Below are 19,533 nucleotides of genomic sequence, written 5' to 3'. Positions count from 1 at the left end.
GTTTGGATATTTATGAGTTTTCTCTAAAACATGTGAAGCCACTAAAAAGTCACCATAGATGGAAAAATATAGTGAAAATGAAATTAAAGAGCAACTGATGTTCTCAAATTGATGTATGTATTCTTATGAATACAAACCCATACATAAAGGCACAAATATTTTTTTTTAATCTTTCAAAAAATGAAAGTACAATTAGGCCTATGTATTCTCTCAAACACTGGCCAGGCTGTTAAAATGAGCTTCCATAAAAAGCTCTTGACCAATCAAAGATATAATCTTCATGGGAGAGATCACTAACTGGCAACTTTAAAACTTTGAAAATGAGTTTTTGCAACACACAAACAACACACACACACCTTTAAGAATTTTCAAAATGAGTTTTTAACTCCCCCTCCAACATGTTATTGCCCAAAACAAAATATAGTTAGGCTTGATTTCTTCACTGTAAATTATATTTTATGATACAGGAAAACACAAAGTAAATACAGTAATAGTAAGCTATTACAGCTCTTGAAATGGAAAAATCTGATAGAGTATACTAACATCATGTTCAGCATAAGATTTTCTTCCCTATGTCATAGAGGCAGCCCTAGACATACATACATATACACATAAAAAATACTCACATTTACGTCTGTGTGATGAATTAAGACACAAAGAGCTGGAAGAATCTGAAGAGAGAAATATACAGATTTAAAAACATATACATAATGGTATCTAGTTAAAAAACAAAAAAGAAAACACACAACACCTGTTTACCTCCTGAATGGTTTCCATTGGGGGTGGTGGGTCTTTGTGGCGACATAAGTTGACCATAACCCAAGTAACATTCCTTAAGAATGTTATAGGAATAGATGGACTTATGAAGGAAAGTAAAGGTTTCACAACTCCAAGACTTATGACATAATCTCTACATTGTGGCCCATCACCTGTAGGAAGGAGCGATTAATTCAATAAAATACACTGACAATAAGCAATTCAGAAAACATACGGCAGTGGGTTCAATATGCTGCTTTCTAGATTTTTAACTATTAGTTTTATATAAAAGTGTAGCTATTTAGTCTTACAAAGAAGTTCTGGACAACAACCAAGTTCTCATTTTAGGTCTTTTAGCCAAGAGAAGCAACATAAAGTAATAACATTTTTTTGGTACATGATTTACATATTCAGGTTTATAAATTGTTCACCTATGTTTTTATGCCATCCAAAAATAGAAGCCTAAGGATTCTTTAGAATACTTTGTGAGCAGAGAACTGCTGCTTTTACCTTCTCTCGCAATGGTACTCAGTTTAACAAACTTTCATGTAATAAAAACATATGTATATGTACACACATCAAAATACTATTAGAAAAAAAATCTGTAGAATTTATACTTGTGACCTAATATCAGAGTACCAAAAGTATTAACTACAAATTATTTGACATATTTAAAAAAAACGATGTCAAAAATAAAGTTAAAAAATAAAAAACTATGTCAAAAAAAAGGAGTGGGTGGAGGAATGAACCAATATCCCTAGAGGAGTGGTTCCCAAAGTAATTTTTGGGCCCTATCCCAGATCTGTTAAAACAAACTCTATGAATCCAGAATTCTGGGTCAAGAATTCAAGCCCTTATCATAGGATACTGAAAACAGTTAAAAGTTTGAGAATCATTGCCTTAGAGAACTGCCAAATGGAATTTCTGTATCTAGAGTATTTCCGTAATTTCTATCATGAAAGTCATGTTAAGTATTACATTCCACAAATGAAAACCCTTTTCTTTGCACTGCAATATTTGGAGATAAAATCCCTGTTATTTTGGCATCCATGTAGTCTAATTATTCTACGATGTCACAGGAATTGAAAACCAAAGATCAAGATACTGCATTAATAGTTCTAAATCTAAAATTTAGTATAAAAGCAAAGGGGTGAAGGAATTTGAATACACAAAAGATAGCATTCTTTTTTTCTTTTTAATTTTTTTTTTTTTAACGTTTATTTATTTTTGAGACAGAGAGAGACAGAGCATGAACGGGGGAGGGTCAGAGAGAGGGAGACACAGCATCTGAAACAGGCTCCAGGCTCTGAGCTGTCAGCACAGAGCCCGACGCGGGGCTCGAACTCACGGACCGCGAGATCATGACCTGAGCCGAAGTCGGCCGCTTTACCGACTGAGCCACCCAGGCGCCCCAACAAAAGATAGCATTCTTAACAGCAACAGATCATATGTGAATAACACTTTACGGAGAAATTCTCCCATTTTAAAACTCCTACTTGTGGGACACTAACCATCCCTCTGCATTCTACCTTGGTCCCCCCAAACGGTAATATAGAAGAGGTACATTAAAGTAATACTGACTACTTCCATGCAAGAACAATGGTCTGTGGCAAAAATAAACTTAAAAAAAAAATTTTTTTAACCTTTATTTATTTTTTTGAGACAGAGAGAGACAGAGCATGAACGGGGGAGGGTCAGAGAGACAGGGAGACACAGAATCCGAAACAGGCTCCGGGCTCTGAGCTGTCAGCACAGAGCCCGATGCGGGGCTCGAACTCACAGACTGTGAGATCATGACCTGAGCCGAAGTCGGATGCTCAACTGACTGAGCCACGCAGGCGCCCCAAAAATAAACTTTAATACTAAGGGACATAATACAGTTCAGATTCCAGTTTTTTTCCATTCTCCACTCACTGGAGGACAGTTTTTTTAAATTTTGGAGTTTGAATAAAGCTCAGATCTAGTTTAAAAACAAATCTTGAGGGGCGCCTGGGTGGCTTAGTTGGTTAAGTGTTGGACTCAGGTATTGATCTCGTACCTTGTGGGTTCAAACCCCGTGTTGGGCTCTGTGCTGACAGCTCAGAGCCTGGAGCCTGCTTCAGATTCTGTGTCTCCCTTTCTCTCTGCCCCTCCCCTGCTCACCCACTCTGTCTCTCTCTCTCTCAAAAATAATTAAACATTAAAAAAAATTTTTTTTTTAATCTTGAAATATTAGAATCGTCTTTATTCTTCCTACAATTATGTCAAAGAAAAACTGAAAGGTATGGTAATCATGGTGTTCAACATTTAATGTCACGGTCTATAAGCTACAAACACCTTCTGTAGGATGACGACCTCACAATAATAATGGATAACATTATTGTATTTTACCATACTAAAATCTATAAAAAATACTAAAAATTTCCATTTATACTCTTTTTAGAACTGCCATTATGGAGAAAACTTATTGGTTTATTTTGTACCACCTTTTTTTTTTTTAGTAGTTTCTATGACAATGGAGAGTTAGGGAATAAAATGGACACATCAACACAATAAAGGAAGGAGATACATATTTCATAATTACTCAAATAACTAAGATTGACTATATATTTTTTTAAAAAGCTGTCTATATATAAAAAGATATTACCGTTTCATAAGCAACAAAAATTCATTCTATTTACCATAGGTTTACACTTAAAACAGCTTAATTTCTATAAATTATTTCACAAAAATCAGTACAAAAATGACAAACTGTTTCTCATTTTTCACTATTTGTAGTCATTTTTATTACACAGTATATGATAATAATTTTTGGACTAGCATTACAAGTTTTATACAAACCTATGATATTTCCCAGTGCCCACACTGCCTGCTCACAGACATTTTGATGGGGTGAATGTAGAAGCCTCAGGAAAAGTGGCACAGCATCTAAAGGAAAAAAATGTAAGTTACATTTAAGTTTAAAAATAGTTTTAGAGCTCAATTTCAATAATATTGATTAAAAAGGGGGGGAGGGGACTAAAGATACTATGCTCTAAACCAAAAATCAATCTGTTTTTGCTGAAACCTAAGAAGAAAGAAAGCTATCACAAATATATTTGGGGTGCCTGGGGTGGCTCAGTTGGGTAAGTATCTGACTTCAGCTCAGGTCATGATCTCACAGTTCATGAGTTTGAAGCCCACACTAGGCTCCGTCTGACAGTGCAAAGCCTGCTTGGGATTCTGTCTCTCCCTCTCTCTTTCTGCTCCTCCTTGATTTCAGCTTTCTTTCTCTCTCAAAATAAACACACTTAAAAAAATTTATATATATATATATATATATGTATATATATATATATAAAAAATATTTATTAAATGTTTTTTTACTAGGGTAAGAATAATGGAAAAATTTTAACTAGCAGACCACTTAATTCACCATCAAAATGGCAGTTTCAACATACAAATATCGTAACAAGTTGGCAAATTTTCATTCATAATTAAACCTGGATAAAATTCCAAATTAAAAATCAATCCTTATAAACAAACAGATAAATAAATTCCTTACAGGTTAAGCATTATTCTCAAATTTTGAGGAATAAAAAGGACTCCAGTTGTTGAAATAACTTTTGAATGTGGAAATGTGAAATAACAGGAGGGTGCAGTTCAATACAGTGGCATAGTAAGATCCTGACCTCACCTTCCACCATGGCACATCAAACCTACAGCTACATATACAACAATGCTCTCTACAGAACTAGCTGAACAGGTCCTCTGTATCAAAAGATAAAAAGATCACACTGAGACAGATAAGAGAGTCAGAGACTGCCATCCTTACAAAGCCATGCCCCCCCCCCCCTCCTACCCACCACCGCAATAGGAGGGATTCACAAGTGGGATGGATCTCATAAATATGGAACATATCCCTGAGGAGGGGTTAGAGCCCCAAATCAGGCACCCACACCCTTGGGACCTACACCAGAGACAAACCCCCAAATCATCTGGCTTTAAAAACCAACAGAGCTTATGTCCAAGAGACCCAAAGGCTGTAGGAAACCAAGGGTACACTCTTAAAAGAATCTGTTCAAAGACTCACTTGCCCCAGGACCCAGCACAAAAGCAGTAGGTAGAAAAGTACCTAGAGCATATGTAAAGGAGGTTCATTGGCTAAGCTTAAAGCCTAAGGGATGAGGGTCTTATGGAACTTTCTCCAAGGATGGAGGTGCTGGCAGGTGCCATTTTTTATACATACTACCTTGCTAGCAAAACTTGCACCAGCCCTTCACCCCAGCCCTGAGCACTGCTGTAGCCACACCCCACCAAACCCAGTGGGATGGCTCATCCTGGCCTAGCACTCCCCTGTGGCCCTGCCAAAGCTGGCAGGAGCACAAAGTCCACATAGGGGATACTCCCTGAATGCCTAGTACTGGTCACTGGGGTGGGGTGGGGGGTGTCTTAAATTTGGGGGTTCCGTGGGAATGACAATCTGAGACTACTTTTGACAGGCTCCACCTCCACAGCATAGCACAGATTGCTGCCTAAAACATTGTCTTCCTGTGACCATTCCTTCAAGACTGGGAGAGAGAGCCATTTCACCTAATACATAAAAAACAAACACAGAAAGTCAAGTTAAGTAAGTAAACTGAAGAACAGAGCCAAATAAAACCCCAGAAAAAAGCTCTACTGAAATGAAGATAATTTACCTGATAACGAGTTCAAAAACATGGTCATAAAGATGCTCCCCAATCTTGAGAGAAGAATGGATGAATATAGAATAAATTTCAACAAAACAGAAAATACGAGGAAGTACCAAACAAAAGTCACAGAGCTGAACACAATAACTGAAGTGAAAGATACAGGAGAGGCATTCAACAGCAAGTTAAGATAAAGCAGAAGAAAGGATCAATGATCTGGAAGACAGGGAAATGGAATGCACCCCAACAGAGCAGCAAGAGAAAAAAGAAATTTTAAAAAGTGAAGACAGCTAAGGGACCTACAGGATAACATCAAGTGGAACACATTCCCATAATGGGCTCTCAGGAGAAGTGAGAAAGAAAGGTACAGAAAATTAATTTGAAGAAATAATGACTAAAAACTTTCCTAACTTGGAGAAGCAAACAGTATCCAGATCAGGGAAGCCCAAAAAGTTCCAAATAAAATGAACCCAGAAAAAGCCACACCAAGACACATTATAATTAAAATGTCAAGAGTTAAAGATAAAAAGAGTAAATTAAGGAAGCAACAGAAAAACTTATTGCATATATGATAAGCCCCATAAGGTTATCAGTAGATTTTTCAGGATATGGTTTACAGGACAGAGGCATGATATATTCAAAGTGCTGAAAGGAAAAAATTCCCAACCAAGAATACTCTACCCAGTAAAGTTATTATTAATTGAAGGAGACAGACAGTTTTCCAGACAAGCAAAAACTAAGGAATTCACTACTACTAAACCAGCCTTACAAGAAATGTTGAAGAGACGTCTTTAAGCTGAAAGGATAGGACATTAACTTGTAACAAGAAAAAATATGAGAGGAAAAATAATCAGTAGACAAAGGAAATATATGGTAAAGGTAGTAGACTAATTACTTCCAAAGCTAGCATGAAGGTTAAAAAATAAAAGTAGTAAAAATAACTGTAATTACACCCATCAATTAAAGGGACATACAAAATAACAAGATATAAAATGTGAGGCAGGGGGTAAAAATGGAGTTTTGGAACGTGTTCAAACTTAACCTGCTATCAACTTAAAATACTCTGGTATATGTAAAAGCTATATATGTAAGCCCTACGGTAACTGCAAAGCAGAAACCGGTAGTAGATACACAAAAGATAATGAGAATGGAATTTAAACATAACATTCAAGAAAAGGCATCAAACCACAAGGGACGAGAGCAAGAGAAGAAAGGAACAGAGAACAACAAAACAGCCAGAAAACAATTAACAAAATGTCAGTAAGTACACATACTTATCTATAATTACTTTAAATGTAAGTGGATTAAATTCTCCAATCAACAAACACAGAATGTCTGGGGTGGCTCAGCTGGTTAAGCGTCTGCTTTCAGCTCAAGTCATGATCTCAGAGTTTGTGGGTTCCAGCCCCACACTGGGCTCTCTGCTGTCAGCGCAGAGCCCACTTCGGATCCTCTGTTCCCTCTCTCTCTGACCCTCCCCTGTTCACATGCATGCACGCTCTCTCTCCCCACCTCTCAAAAAAGAAATAAACATTAAAAATAAAAAGACACAGAATGTCTGAATGGATAGGAAGTAACTCTCATCCATATGTTGCCTACTAGAGACTCACCTCAAATGTAAGGATACACACAGACTAAAAGTTAAGGGATAGAATAAAAGGGTTTCATGCAAATGGAAACCAAAAGAAACATGGGGTAGCTATCCCATGTGTATCAGCTATGGGTATCAGACAAAATAGACTTCAAAACAAAGACTGCAATAAAAGACAAAGAAGGGCATTACATAATGCTAACAGGGTCAATCCAGCAAGAAAATACAATGTTTGTAAGTCTTTATGGATCCAATATAGGAGCACCTAAATATATAAAGCAAATATTGACAGATGTAAAGGGAGGAACTGACAGCAATAAATAGTGGGGAGGCTTTCATACCCCACTTACATCACTGGATAGACCATTCAGATAGAAAATCAGTAAGAAAACATTAGCATTAAACAACACATTAGACCAGAATGACTTCACATATATATATACACAAACATTCCATTCAAAAGTTATAGAACACACATTCTTTTCAAGTGCACATGGAACATTCTCCAGGACAGATCACATGTTAAGCCACAAAAGAAACCTCATGAAATTTAAGACCAAAAACACATCAAACATCTTTTTAGAACACAGTGGTATGAAAATAAAAATCACAAAACTGGAAAAATTATAAATACGTGGTGATTAAACAACATGCTACTGAACAATCAATGGGTCATGGAAGAAATCAAAGGAAAAATTTAAAAATATCTTGAGACAAACGAAAATGAAAGTACAACATGCTAAAGTTTATGGGATGCAACAACAGCAGTTCTAAACCTGAAGCTCACAGTGATACAGAAGGACTATCTCAAGAAACAAGAAAAACCTCAAATAATCTACCTTTACTAAAAGAACTAGGAAAAGAGGAACAAGGCTCAAAGTTAGTAGAAAAACGGAAATAATAAAGATCAGAGCAGAAATAAATGAAATACAGACTAAACAGATAATAGAAAAGATCAATGAAACTAAGAGCTGATTTTCTGAAAAGATAAACAAAAACTGGTGAACCTTTAGCTAGACTAAGGAAAAAAGAGGGTCCATATAAATAAAATCATAAATTAAAGTTGGGAAGTTACAACTGTTATCAAGGAAAATTAAAAGATCATAAGAGACTTCGATAAACAATTACAGGCCAATAAACTGGACAACCTAAAAGAAATGAATAAATTCCTATACATTTACCATCTTCCAAGACAGAAATGGAAAATCTAAATAGACCAATTGCTAGAAGCGCAATTGAACCAGTAATCAAAAATCTCTCAATAAAAAGTCCAGCACCAGACAGCTTCACTGTTGAATTCTACCATTCAAAGATTTAACACCTATCCTTCTCAAACTCTTTCTAGAAAGTGAAGAGCAGGGAACCCTTCCAATCAGTTGAGGCCAGCATTACTCTGATACCAAATTCAGACAAGGACATCACAAATAAAAAGTATTATAGGCCAAAATTTTTGATGAATACAGATGCAAACACCCTGAATGAAGTACTAGCAAACCAAATTCAACAATACATTTAAAAAATCATAAGTCATGATCGAGTAAGATTTATTTCAGGGATGCAAGGATGGTTTAACATCTGCAAGTCAATTATGATATACCACATTAACAAAATGAAGGTTAAAAATCATATGATCATTTCAACAGATGTAGAAAAAGCATTTGACAAAATTCAACATCCATTTATGATAAAAATTCTCAACAAAGTGGGTACAGAGACCAATATAATAAAGGTCTCATATGATAAGCCCATAGTTAGTATCATACTCAAAGGTGAAAAGCTAAAAACTTTTCCTCTAAGATCAGGACTAAGACAAGGATGTCTACTCTCACCAATTTTATTCAAAACAGTATTCAAAGTTCTAGTCAGAGCAAATAGAAAAAGAAAGAAAATGCATCCAAACTGGAAGGAAGGAAAACTGCCATTATTTGCAGATGACATAATGCTACATATAGGAAACCATAAAGACTCCATAAAAAATACTACTAGAATAAATGAGTTTGGTAAAGTTGCAGGATGCAGAGTCAATATAGAAAAATCTGTAGCATATTTATATGCTACAAACTATTAGAAAAATTAAGAAAACAACTCCATTTACAATTTCATCAAAAAGAGGAAAATACCTAGGAATAAATTTAACCAAGGAGGTGAAAGACCTATGCAAAAAACTACAAGACACTGATGAAAGAATCAGATGAAACAAATAAAAACAAATAAATGGAACAATATTCCATGCTTCTGTCAAAATCCCAATGGCAGTTTTCAAAAAAATAGAACAAACAATCCTAAATTCGTATGGAATCACAAAAGATTCTGAATGGCCAAAGCAATCTTGAGAAAGAAGAATCAAACTGGAGGCCTCACGCTCCTTGATTTCAAACTATATTACAAAGCTACATTAATCAAAACAGTATGGTACCTATGTTGGCATAAAAACAGGGATGTAGATCAACAGAAAAGAAATAAACCCATGCACATATAATCAATTAATTTACAGCAAAGGAGGCAAGAAAAGACATTGGGGAAAGGACAGTTTCATCAATAAACAGCGTTGAGATAACTGGATAGCCAAATGCATTAAGAATGAAACTAAACCAGAATGTTATACCATATACAAAAATGAACTCAAATGGATTAAAGACTTGAATATAAGACCAGAAACTGTAAAAATTTCTACTAGAAAACACTGGTGGTAAGCTTCTTGACATCATTCTTGACAGTATTTTTTTGAACTTGACTTCACATGCAATTAGCAACAAAAGCAAAAATAAATGCAACTACATCAAACTAAAAGCTTCTGTACAGCCAAGGAGACTATCAACAAAATAAAAAGGCAACCTACTGAATGAGAGTATATTTGCAAATCATGTATCTGGTAAGTGGTTAACATCCAAAATATATAAAGAATACCAACCCCCTCCCCCAAAATTTGATTACAAAATGGGAATAGAACCTGAATAGACATCTTGCTAAGGAAGGCATACATATGGCCCACAGATAGATGGAAAAGATGCTCAACATCACGAACCATCACGGAAAAGCAAATCAAAACCATAAGGAGGTTATCACCTCACACTGGTCAGAACAGCTAATCAAAAAGACAAGCAATAACAAGTGTTGGGCAGGATGCTGAGAAAAGAGAGCCCTGGTGCACTGCTGGTGGGCATGTAAATTGGTGCAGCCACTATGGAAAACAGTGTAGAGGCTAATGAAGAAACTAAAAACACATGATCCAGTAATTCCACTTCTGGGTATTTATCTGAGCAAAATGAAAACAAATTTAAGAAGAGTACCCAGTATTTTTACTGTAAGTATCTTTGCCACAAACACTTTCACCCTATAACTAATTGGCCATAAGGCAATTATGCCATAAAAGAGAGGCATTCATTTAAAAGGACATAATGAGGGGCGCCTGGGTGGCTCAGTCGGTTAACCGTCCGACTTCGGCTCAGGACATGATCTCGCGGTTCGTGGGTTCAAGCCCCGCGTCAGGCTCTGTGCTGACAGCTCAGAGCCTGGAGCCTGTTTCGGATTCTGTCTCTGTCTCTGTCTCTGTCTCTGTCTCTGTCTCTCTCTCTCACCCTCCCCTGTTCATGCTCTGTCTCTCTCTGTCTCAAAAATAAATAAACATTAAAAAAAAAAATTAAAAATAAATAAATAAAAGGACATAATGCAATATGAAAAATGCATTAACAAAATTAAAAAGACTTTATTGCAAAATACAACATTTGAATACATTTAAAATGTGTGTAGATTCATGTAATTCTATGCAAACAACTGATTTTATTTTGCAGACTAAGCACTTGTCCTCAAAGTCTTTCTTTCATAATATACATTTTTTTTCCTTATTGATTCATCTCTTTATTTGGCATCACCTTTTCTCATTTTTTCGCTAAAATTTTTTCCTTAAGGGAGGTATTAAGTTTCTAAATACAAGGATGCATGCATATTTGTAACAGTTTTGTATGGCACTGTGAAAGTCTTCTACCTTGTTCTCTGTTCTCAGCATGCTGTCACATGTCTGTTGATAGATGTTTCAAAGTTCTAGGAGAAATGTGGGTTCAAAACTCTGTGCCACTGTATACACTATTATGAGGGCTAAGATTAATATAAAAATGGGAGTACCGTGTCAATGGAGAAATGAAAGCAAACTGTCAATTATTTGATGAAACAAACACACTATCAAATCAAACTGTCAACCAGTTTTTCTGATACCTTTTATGGCAAAACTGCTTTACAGCCAATGCGTTTTGTGGGGGAAGTGTTTTCAGCAAAGATACTTACGGTGAAATCGCTGGGAACCTTTGAAGATATATGCACCCCTATGTTCATTACAGCATTATTCACAGTAGCCAAGATATGGAAACACAGTGTCAAATGATGGATGGATGGATTACAAGATGTGTGTACATGTACACATGTATACACACACATGCGTACACACAGACACAGACACACACACAATGGAATACCACTCAGCCATTAAAAAAAGAAAATAAATAAATAAATCTTTGTCCATTATTATGTCAATGGATCTTGAGGTACTAAGTGAAACAGGTCTGAAAGACCATGTATGATTTCACTTACATGTGGAATCTAAAAAACAAATGAACAAAATAAAACTCATAGATGCAGAGAACAGATTGGTGGTTGACAGAGGGGAGGGTTTTTTGGGGGTGGGTGAAACAGGAGAAGGGGGCCGGTGAAACAGGAGAAGGGGGCCAACAGTTACAAACTTCTGGTCATAAAACAAGTCACAGGAATGAAATGAAATGTACAACATGGTAACTGTAGTCAATAATACTGTAATGCATACTATGTAATTTGATATGAAGATGGGGAAACTAGAGTTACTGTGATCACTTCTTGATGTATACATTTTTTTTTTTTGAGAGCAAGACAGCAAGTGTGACAGGATTGGGCAAAAAGAGAGGGAGAGAGAGAATCCTTAAGCAGGTTCTGCACTGTAAGTGCAGAGGCTAATGTGGGGCTTGAACTCATAAACCTTAAGATCATGACATGAGCCCAAGTTCGGACACTGAAACACTGAGCCACCCAGGCACCCCTTGGTGTATATACATACATTTTGAGTCATTATGTTGTACACCTGAAACTAATTTAATGTTATTTATGTCAATTACACCTCAATTAAAAACAAACTTCACATGTGTCTTCAGACAGGCCAGTGAGTCCTGTACCACATAGCCCTTCTGAATCAAAAAGTGGTTCTGTTACTTTAGAACAAGGATGGGAAACAGAGAAAACTCTGTATCTAAACAGAGTAATACTGCATTGAACACATGATTCTTCCATTTTTTCTTTCTTCTGATATTACTTTACTTTGAAAAATGCTTTTTAAGTACATGTAGATCATGCTTTACTCATAAAAAATCATTCATTCATCTATTATATTTGGTAAAATAAGACAGACTGACAGTGTTAAAACCAATTCTAAGCCTCCTTCTAATCTTGAAAAAGCACTTAGGAAGCAAAATGAGCGACTAAAAGATTATCTTGAGATAATAAAATTTACTAGTCAATTATACAAAATAAAACCAAACATAAAAACCGAAACCCATTTAAACCTCAAATTAAGCCAATTTTATCATGATTTAAGGTAGTATTAATATTCTATGTAATATAAGAACAGAAATGTCTACAAAATAAAATGTTTACTTGGGTAAAACCTCTGTTCCCCTTTAAAATCATGTAGAAATTAGAGCTTAAGATTTTAACAGGCTTAGTTAGACAAGCATCCTGCTTACACACCTGAGAAGCATTTTAGAAGTACCTTCTTTAAAATTATTAATTTCTTTGTTTGATAAGAGAATTAAATAGTATTAATGAAAACAATACTCAGGTTATTACTTCCAATAATCTTCCACTTACAACTTTTGGAACATAAAAGAAAAACAATCCTATTAAAATAGCAATGAACAAATTTCAAGCTATTTTTCAACAGGACTACTTTATCAAAGATTTCTCTAAATCGCATGATGAAAATCTCATTAAGAGAGGCCAAGAGGTAGTATGGCAATGGGAAAAAACACTTGTATTTGTATGAGGTCCTATAAATAAAGCGAAACTACAATATAATCGCTACTAAGGAAATGTTGTCAGATTTAGCATCAAATGAATTTTTGGAAATAGAAAATGTCAGTCATTGGAACAACATGATCAAAGTAATATACTTAAGTTGGCCTATTTCAACTACCCCGTTATTGGATAGATATTATTTTATAATATATTCTTTTAACAGAATCACTATTTTTTTTTTTACTAACTTCTTTGTTAGAAACCATAATTTTATCCATCAATCACCAACTTACTGGACTGAACTACTGCTTGAGTTTGTTCAGAGGTTCCAGATGCAATGTTTGTCAGAGCCCATGCAGCTTCAAACTGTAAAGAAGGACTACAAAAAACAAATAATTTTAATTAAACAGTAGGGATTTTTACATTGGTCCAAATACACTATCTGCCAACCATTCCTCTCCTGGAGCATTTTTAAAGTATTAAATATTTTGTTTCAAAAGGTGTCTATACATCTAGCTTTTTTTTTTTGTTTAAACTTCCAATGATTATTTACAATATCTCTTCAGTATAAAAAGCATCCAATTTCCTTGGGTGTCCGTATTTTTAGTAAAAACTCTTTATTAAGATACCTATATATTACTACCCAACAGTTTTCTTAAGTACTTACCGGCCAAGCTACTACTTGTCAATTCTCAAAGCTTAAAAGTTAAATGTATCATTCTCAAGTTCCTCTTTAGCCTTTATGTTCACCTCTTGGTGTAAACACACCTTGCACTGTTTTACCCTTTGGCTTTTTCAGTTCCATCTTATAGCCCTTTTCTTTAAAGATCAAACTAACTACTAGAAAATCTTGTTTTCTGCAAAAGATAGATTCTAAATTAGTTCTTAAAATAATGTACTTACTTGTCATCTCTTTCAAGACAATGGACTAAAATAGGCAATATTCCAGATTTTATTAAGTCATCGATTGGTGGATTTCGATCACTGGACAAAAGCTTCCTATAAGAGACACACATACCCTTGTGAAATTTAATGACATATAATTAAATTCAAATTCGTATTTGACATAGGGATGACACAAATCCTCACTCACTTGAATACCCTGCACAGCAATTTTATAAAAGCTTAATCAGATGATTCCTCTATATAAACCAAGTGATGGCTACTTATTTACTACCCAATAAATGAAAACTCTTTGCCCTAGCCTAAACCATTCCACAGGTTGGCTCCATTTTACCTAACTAATCTCATTCTCTGTAATTCAACAATAGATCAGTTGTCTGTCCCACCATTTCAATCTCATTTCCAGGTCCTTCACATCCTAGTCCCTACACTTGGAATGCCCTCTTTTCCGTCTATTCACACTCTTATCTATTCAAAGTCCATTTCAAGTTGTATGTTTTCACAGTACCCTCTCTGAATTCCAAGAACATTTACACAGCATATGCTTACATTTGCTATTAAGTATCGCTATTTTTAATACACTTCGCTGCCTTCTCAATTAGGTTCTAAACTTTTTACATAGCAAGAATTATACTAAATGCTTTTCACAGTATTTTCCACAACATGGCACAATTCTTAACACAAAGTAGAAAATAACCCAGTCTTTCTTAATTGAGGTTCTAGATTTAATAAAAGAATTTTACTTCATTTACTTTACTTCATTTTACTTCACTGAGGACATTCTTAAATATTCAGAAATGTCCTTTTTTTCTGAGTGCATAATGTTGCATATAGTATCTACAAAATATGAGATCAGTTTGATGCTACTGTCTTGATCTGTGCTAAGGTACCATCAAGTTTTACCACATGTGCTTTTACAACATCACTGTAAATTGTTAGCATATTTAAAAAAGGCAAGTAAAGTCTTAGTATTATTGATAAATGAGTTTGATTTTGTATACTCCCCGAAGTTGTCTCAGGATCTCCTAGAGAGTCAAAGACCATCATCTGAGGGATGCCTGGGTGGCTCAGTTGGTTAAGTGCTCAACTCTTGATTTCAGATCAGATCATGATCTCATGGTTTGTGGGATCGAGCCCCTGTTGGGGCTGTCAACGTGGAACCTGCTTGGGATTCTCTTCCTCTCTCTCTGCCTCTCTCCTGCTTGCACGCACACACACACACACGTGTACCCTTTCACTCTCAAAATAAACAAACATTAAACAAACAAGCAAACAAAAAACACAAAAAAAACAAAGACCCTAATTTGAAAATATCTGTTCTAGGGGCCTTAGGGCTTTAATTATTTTGTAGAACTCCTATTGAGAAGAGTTGCTCCAAAACTATCAAATAATCAACAATGAAAAATGGTGAGCATAATGTATCAATTTTTTCCAGTTTATTTATTTACTTTGGGGAGGGGGGGCAGGGAGGAAGAGACAGTGACACAGAATGAGAATTCCAAGCAGCCTCTGCACGGGAGCCCGACACGGGGCTTGAACTCATGAATCATGAGATCATGACCTGAACCGAAATCAAGAGTCAGACACTCAACCGAATGAGCCACCCAGGTACCCCTCAAATTTCTTAATCATTCTATCTATAAACATAATTTGCCATTTTGAGATGTGAATACTCCTATGATTTTCTTCCTACATAACCAAGTCCTCTCTACGAAGTTCTTTTACCTGTAGTGGGCAATAGTGTTAATTCTATAATTTTCCTATCTGTTCTAGGGTTTTTAAAATACACAAAAGTAGGAAAACTAATAACCTATTCATTAATATAGAGGTCTCAGAAACAAGTTTTTCTGGTTCCCCTCTTAAAATATAGGAGCATACACCTCTAGACCACAGATTTCACAGCAGAAATATACAAAATAACATAATATTCCTACCTGGAAATCCACTGGGAAACTCTGTAGCCCTCAATCTTTTATCTTTTATTTTTAAAACCTTTATATCCAAGTTAGTTAGCATATAGTGCAACAATGATTTCAGCAGATTTCTTAATGCCCCTTGCCCATTTAGCTCATCCCCCCCCCCACAACCTCTCCAGTAACCCTCTGTTTATTCTCCATATTTAAGAGTCTCTTATGTTTTATCCCCCTCCCTGTTTTTATATTTTTTGCTTCCCTTCCCTTGTTCATCTGTTTTGTATCTTAAAGTCCTCATATGAGTGAAGTCATAGGATATTTGTCTTTCTCTAATTTCACTTAGCATAACACCCTCTAGTTCCATCCACGTAGTTGCAAATTGTAGCCCTCAATCTTAATGTCTACTTGCCTTTACACTGCTATAGTAAGCTTATAACTCAATTTATTGTTTGATTAAAATAAGGACTGTGAAAAGAATTAGCTACCTGGGCAGGAGATGAAAAACCTGACTTTTTATAAAATTAAACCTATTAATAAAAAGTGAAGTTTTATAAATAACGTTTTTTGGGGTGCCTGTGTGGCTAGTTGGTTAAGCATTCAACTTCGGCTCAGGTCATGATCTCATGGGTTCATGAGTTCGAGCCCCACGTCAGGCTCTATGCTGACAGCTGAGAACCTGAAGCCTGTTTCATATTCTGTGTCTCCCTCTCTCTCTGCCCCTCCCCAACTTGTGCTCTCTCAAAAACAAATAAAAACATATAAAAGAATTAAAATAAATAAATAATGCTTTTCTATTCGTTGCTAGCAATAACCTGTCAAATCAACTCTTTCCTAGCATCTGTATGTATTCTGCAACTTGAAACTTTATCTGAGTTTAGAAAAAACTGCTATCAATACACTAAACCAGAACAAAAATTTTTAAGTAAATTTAGTTGGTCTATGGACTGTTCTTTATTGTTTGTCATCAAATTTGAGTCACAGTAGTATTACATAGTGAAAAGTCAAACAGAACTCCTGTGTAAGTTATGAAATTTAAATATGTCCTCAAAATTTAACTTACCTAGCAGCTTGAACTGCACTTAACTGAATTCCTTGGTTATCACTTGAAGCATTCTATAAAAAATTAAAACAATTTTTGATATAGATACACAGTAATTAGAAATACAAATGAAGACACGGGAAAACGCTCAACTTACTTGAACAATAGCTTCTAGAGAGGTATTTTGCTGTAAAAAATTACAGAGAAAACACAGTTAAAAAGTCACCTTAAAATTCTTTATGTAAAATCTTTCATTCGTTGTTTTATGTTACCAGAATAATGATAACTTACCACTCTATAATCGCCATCTATATCAGAATCTTCACAGATATCTTCATGTGGTACATTCCTTCTCTTTAAGAGATGTTCATCTCTTTTATTCTTAAAAAAAAAAAAAAAAAATCAGAAAAAGAACTTTAGTTAAATAAAAGGATAGCTTCATACAAAGGTTACGCAATCCTGTCCTACAAAATGAAACAGGAAGTGCCTTTTAAAAGTAAAACACAAATGAAAAATTAAACCAAATTGTGAATCAAACACTTAAGCAACACTAATTTGAGACCCAAACCCCAAATACTACATTTTTAATGAACCGTGAACTATGTAAAAACAAACTGAAAAACAAAAAATTCTGATTAAAAAAGATAGTGTACAGTTTAAGCCAGAACCAAACATACATATTTATTTAAAAGTACTAAACCATTTTATACATCATCTGGGAGCTTCTCTTTATCACCTAAAAACAAAGTCAAAGCAAAAGGTGGGCAGTTCAAAATCAGATAGAAATCAACAATTCCTTACAAAAATCTAGGGCCACTTAAATTTCACTTAAAATGTGTGGGACAAATTTAAAGATATATATTTCCAACTATAACCTATTTTTCTTTTTTTACAGACATAACTTATTTTAATACTTGAAAAGTTGATGAAATTATAAGTAAAATAAGTTCTTTTCAGGGCATATTTACACCTGTAAATAGCAGAATTATTTAGTAAAACTGTATAGTTATGACTTACACTTCATATAAATTATTAAAAATTACAGAAGAAAAAACGCCACATAAGAATTCATTTATCTCTATTTCTGGATAGTGGACAAGTTGTACCTTGCCAACTTCAATAGCCTATCCTTCAGTTTTCAAAAGAAAAAGAAATGCTAGGCACTTGAGATTAATATACATTTAGTACCTTCCATATATGCTATAATGTTGTTAGAATTATGCTTGGAAGTACCCAATATTAATCAGACTCACCTTCCTTAATTCAACTACAACTTCATTTCGTTGTCTTCTCATAGTCTACAAGAAATTGAAGAAAAATATGTTTTTAAAAACACCCCAATTTCCATCACCCAGAGAAAACCACTAGTAACATTTTAATGTACATCCCATAATCTTTTCTTCTAGTCATGTATGTACATAGTCACATTTTACTCATAATAAAGATCATAGTATATATATATATATATATATATATGTATGATTTTCTATATTAGATATAAAATTTTAAAACTGTAGCATTTATAAAAATACAAAGATACAAAGAATAATAGAACCCATAAGCTCGCCTCCCATATGAACCACAACACTTAAGTAATACATGTACAAGGTTAGTAAACTCAACTGCTTAAAAGGAGGGGTGGGGGCATCTACCTGTCAATCCAGCTCTTTCTCTAAAGGTGACCTGTGTTAGATTTACTGTGTGATTTACTGTGACACACTTATCGATTTATTTTGTCTTCACCTTATTTTTGTTTACTTAATTTATAGAGTTTAGAGCCCTTCCATGGTGGTATATACAAATATCTTCTATTATTATTATTATTATTATTATTATTATTATTATTATTTGAGAGAGAGTGAGTGCACAAACACATGCATTCACTTGCACAGGGGAGGGGCAAGCAGAGACTCTTAAGCAGGTTCCACACCCAGCACCAAGCCTGAAGTGGAGCTGGATTTTGGATCTCACAACTCTGAGACCATGACCTGAGTGAGTCCAAATCAAAAGTAGGAAGCTTACCCAACTGAGTCACCCAGGCATCTCTCTTTTTCGTTATTTCTAATGACCACATAATTTTTATCACATACTGTAACTATTTTCTTATTCTTTTAATATGAATTTTTCTCATTTTAAACTTACCTAACATATGGATACATGTTCACTGTAAAACATTCAAACCTTCAGATGAACAACAGAAGTTTCTGTTCTTTTTGTATAAGTTCCCCTCATTCTTTCTAGTGACTGCATAGGTCAGGGCATACCAAGTAGAAATAGCAAAATCACAAATACTCAGATGTTTAATAAAGATCTCAAACTTATATCCAAAGCCAAACTTTTGATTTTTAACAAACATACATAACTCTATCTGATCTCACATGGTTCACATAGGGGGTGAGACCATGAGTTCCTTTATTCTTTGTACCTTTTTATTAGCCTTATGTTACTGCTTAAAAAATTTATGACATACCCAGTATTATAGATCTGCTGATAATTTCAAAGAGATTTCAGTAAATGTCAACTCTATTCTTCCAGATGCACAGACAAAAACTTTAGAGCAATCCTGGATTCTTCTTCTTCTCTCATGTTACACATTCAATCTGCTAACAAATCCTCTGGTTCAACCTTCAAAACTTATCCAAAACCCAA

General features: G+C 34.9%; 1 protein-coding gene across 3 annotated transcripts in view; it reads right to left on the bottom strand.

The window, feature by feature from the left end:
* Nucleotides 1-19,533, bottom strand: part of KPNA4 (karyopherin subunit alpha 4) — a 68,091-nt gene that overhangs the window by 24,227 nt on the left and 24,331 nt on the right. For all 3 annotated transcript variants that reach the window (XM_019440464.2, XM_019440465.2, XM_019440466.2), the window contains 9 exons: nucleotides 18,138-18,182; nucleotides 17,176-17,265; nucleotides 17,042-17,071; nucleotides 16,906-16,958; nucleotides 13,933-14,028; nucleotides 13,323-13,408; nucleotides 3,577-3,663; nucleotides 760-929; nucleotides 627-671 (listed from right to left, as the gene is read on the bottom strand). In XM_019440464.2, the coding sequence (XP_019296009.1) occupies nucleotides 627-671; nucleotides 760-929; nucleotides 3,577-3,663; nucleotides 13,323-13,408; nucleotides 13,933-14,028; nucleotides 16,906-16,958; nucleotides 17,042-17,071; nucleotides 17,176-17,265; nucleotides 18,138-18,182 (702 nt within the window). The remainder of the gene's footprint in view (nucleotides 1-626; nucleotides 672-759; nucleotides 930-3,576; nucleotides 3,664-13,322; nucleotides 13,409-13,932; nucleotides 14,029-16,905; nucleotides 16,959-17,041; nucleotides 17,072-17,175; nucleotides 17,266-18,137; nucleotides 18,183-19,533) is intronic.

This window comes from Panthera pardus, unplaced genomic scaffold (genome assembly GCF_024362965.1).
Source record: "Panthera pardus isolate Hobbes unplaced genomic scaffold, ASM2436296v1 HiC_scaffold_16, whole genome shotgun sequence".
NCBI classification, from domain to species: Eukaryota; Metazoa; Chordata; class Mammalia; order Carnivora; family Felidae; genus Panthera; species Panthera pardus.
The sequence above is the reverse complement of the archived record's forward strand: the minus strand, read 5'-3'. Positions and strand labels throughout refer to the sequence as shown.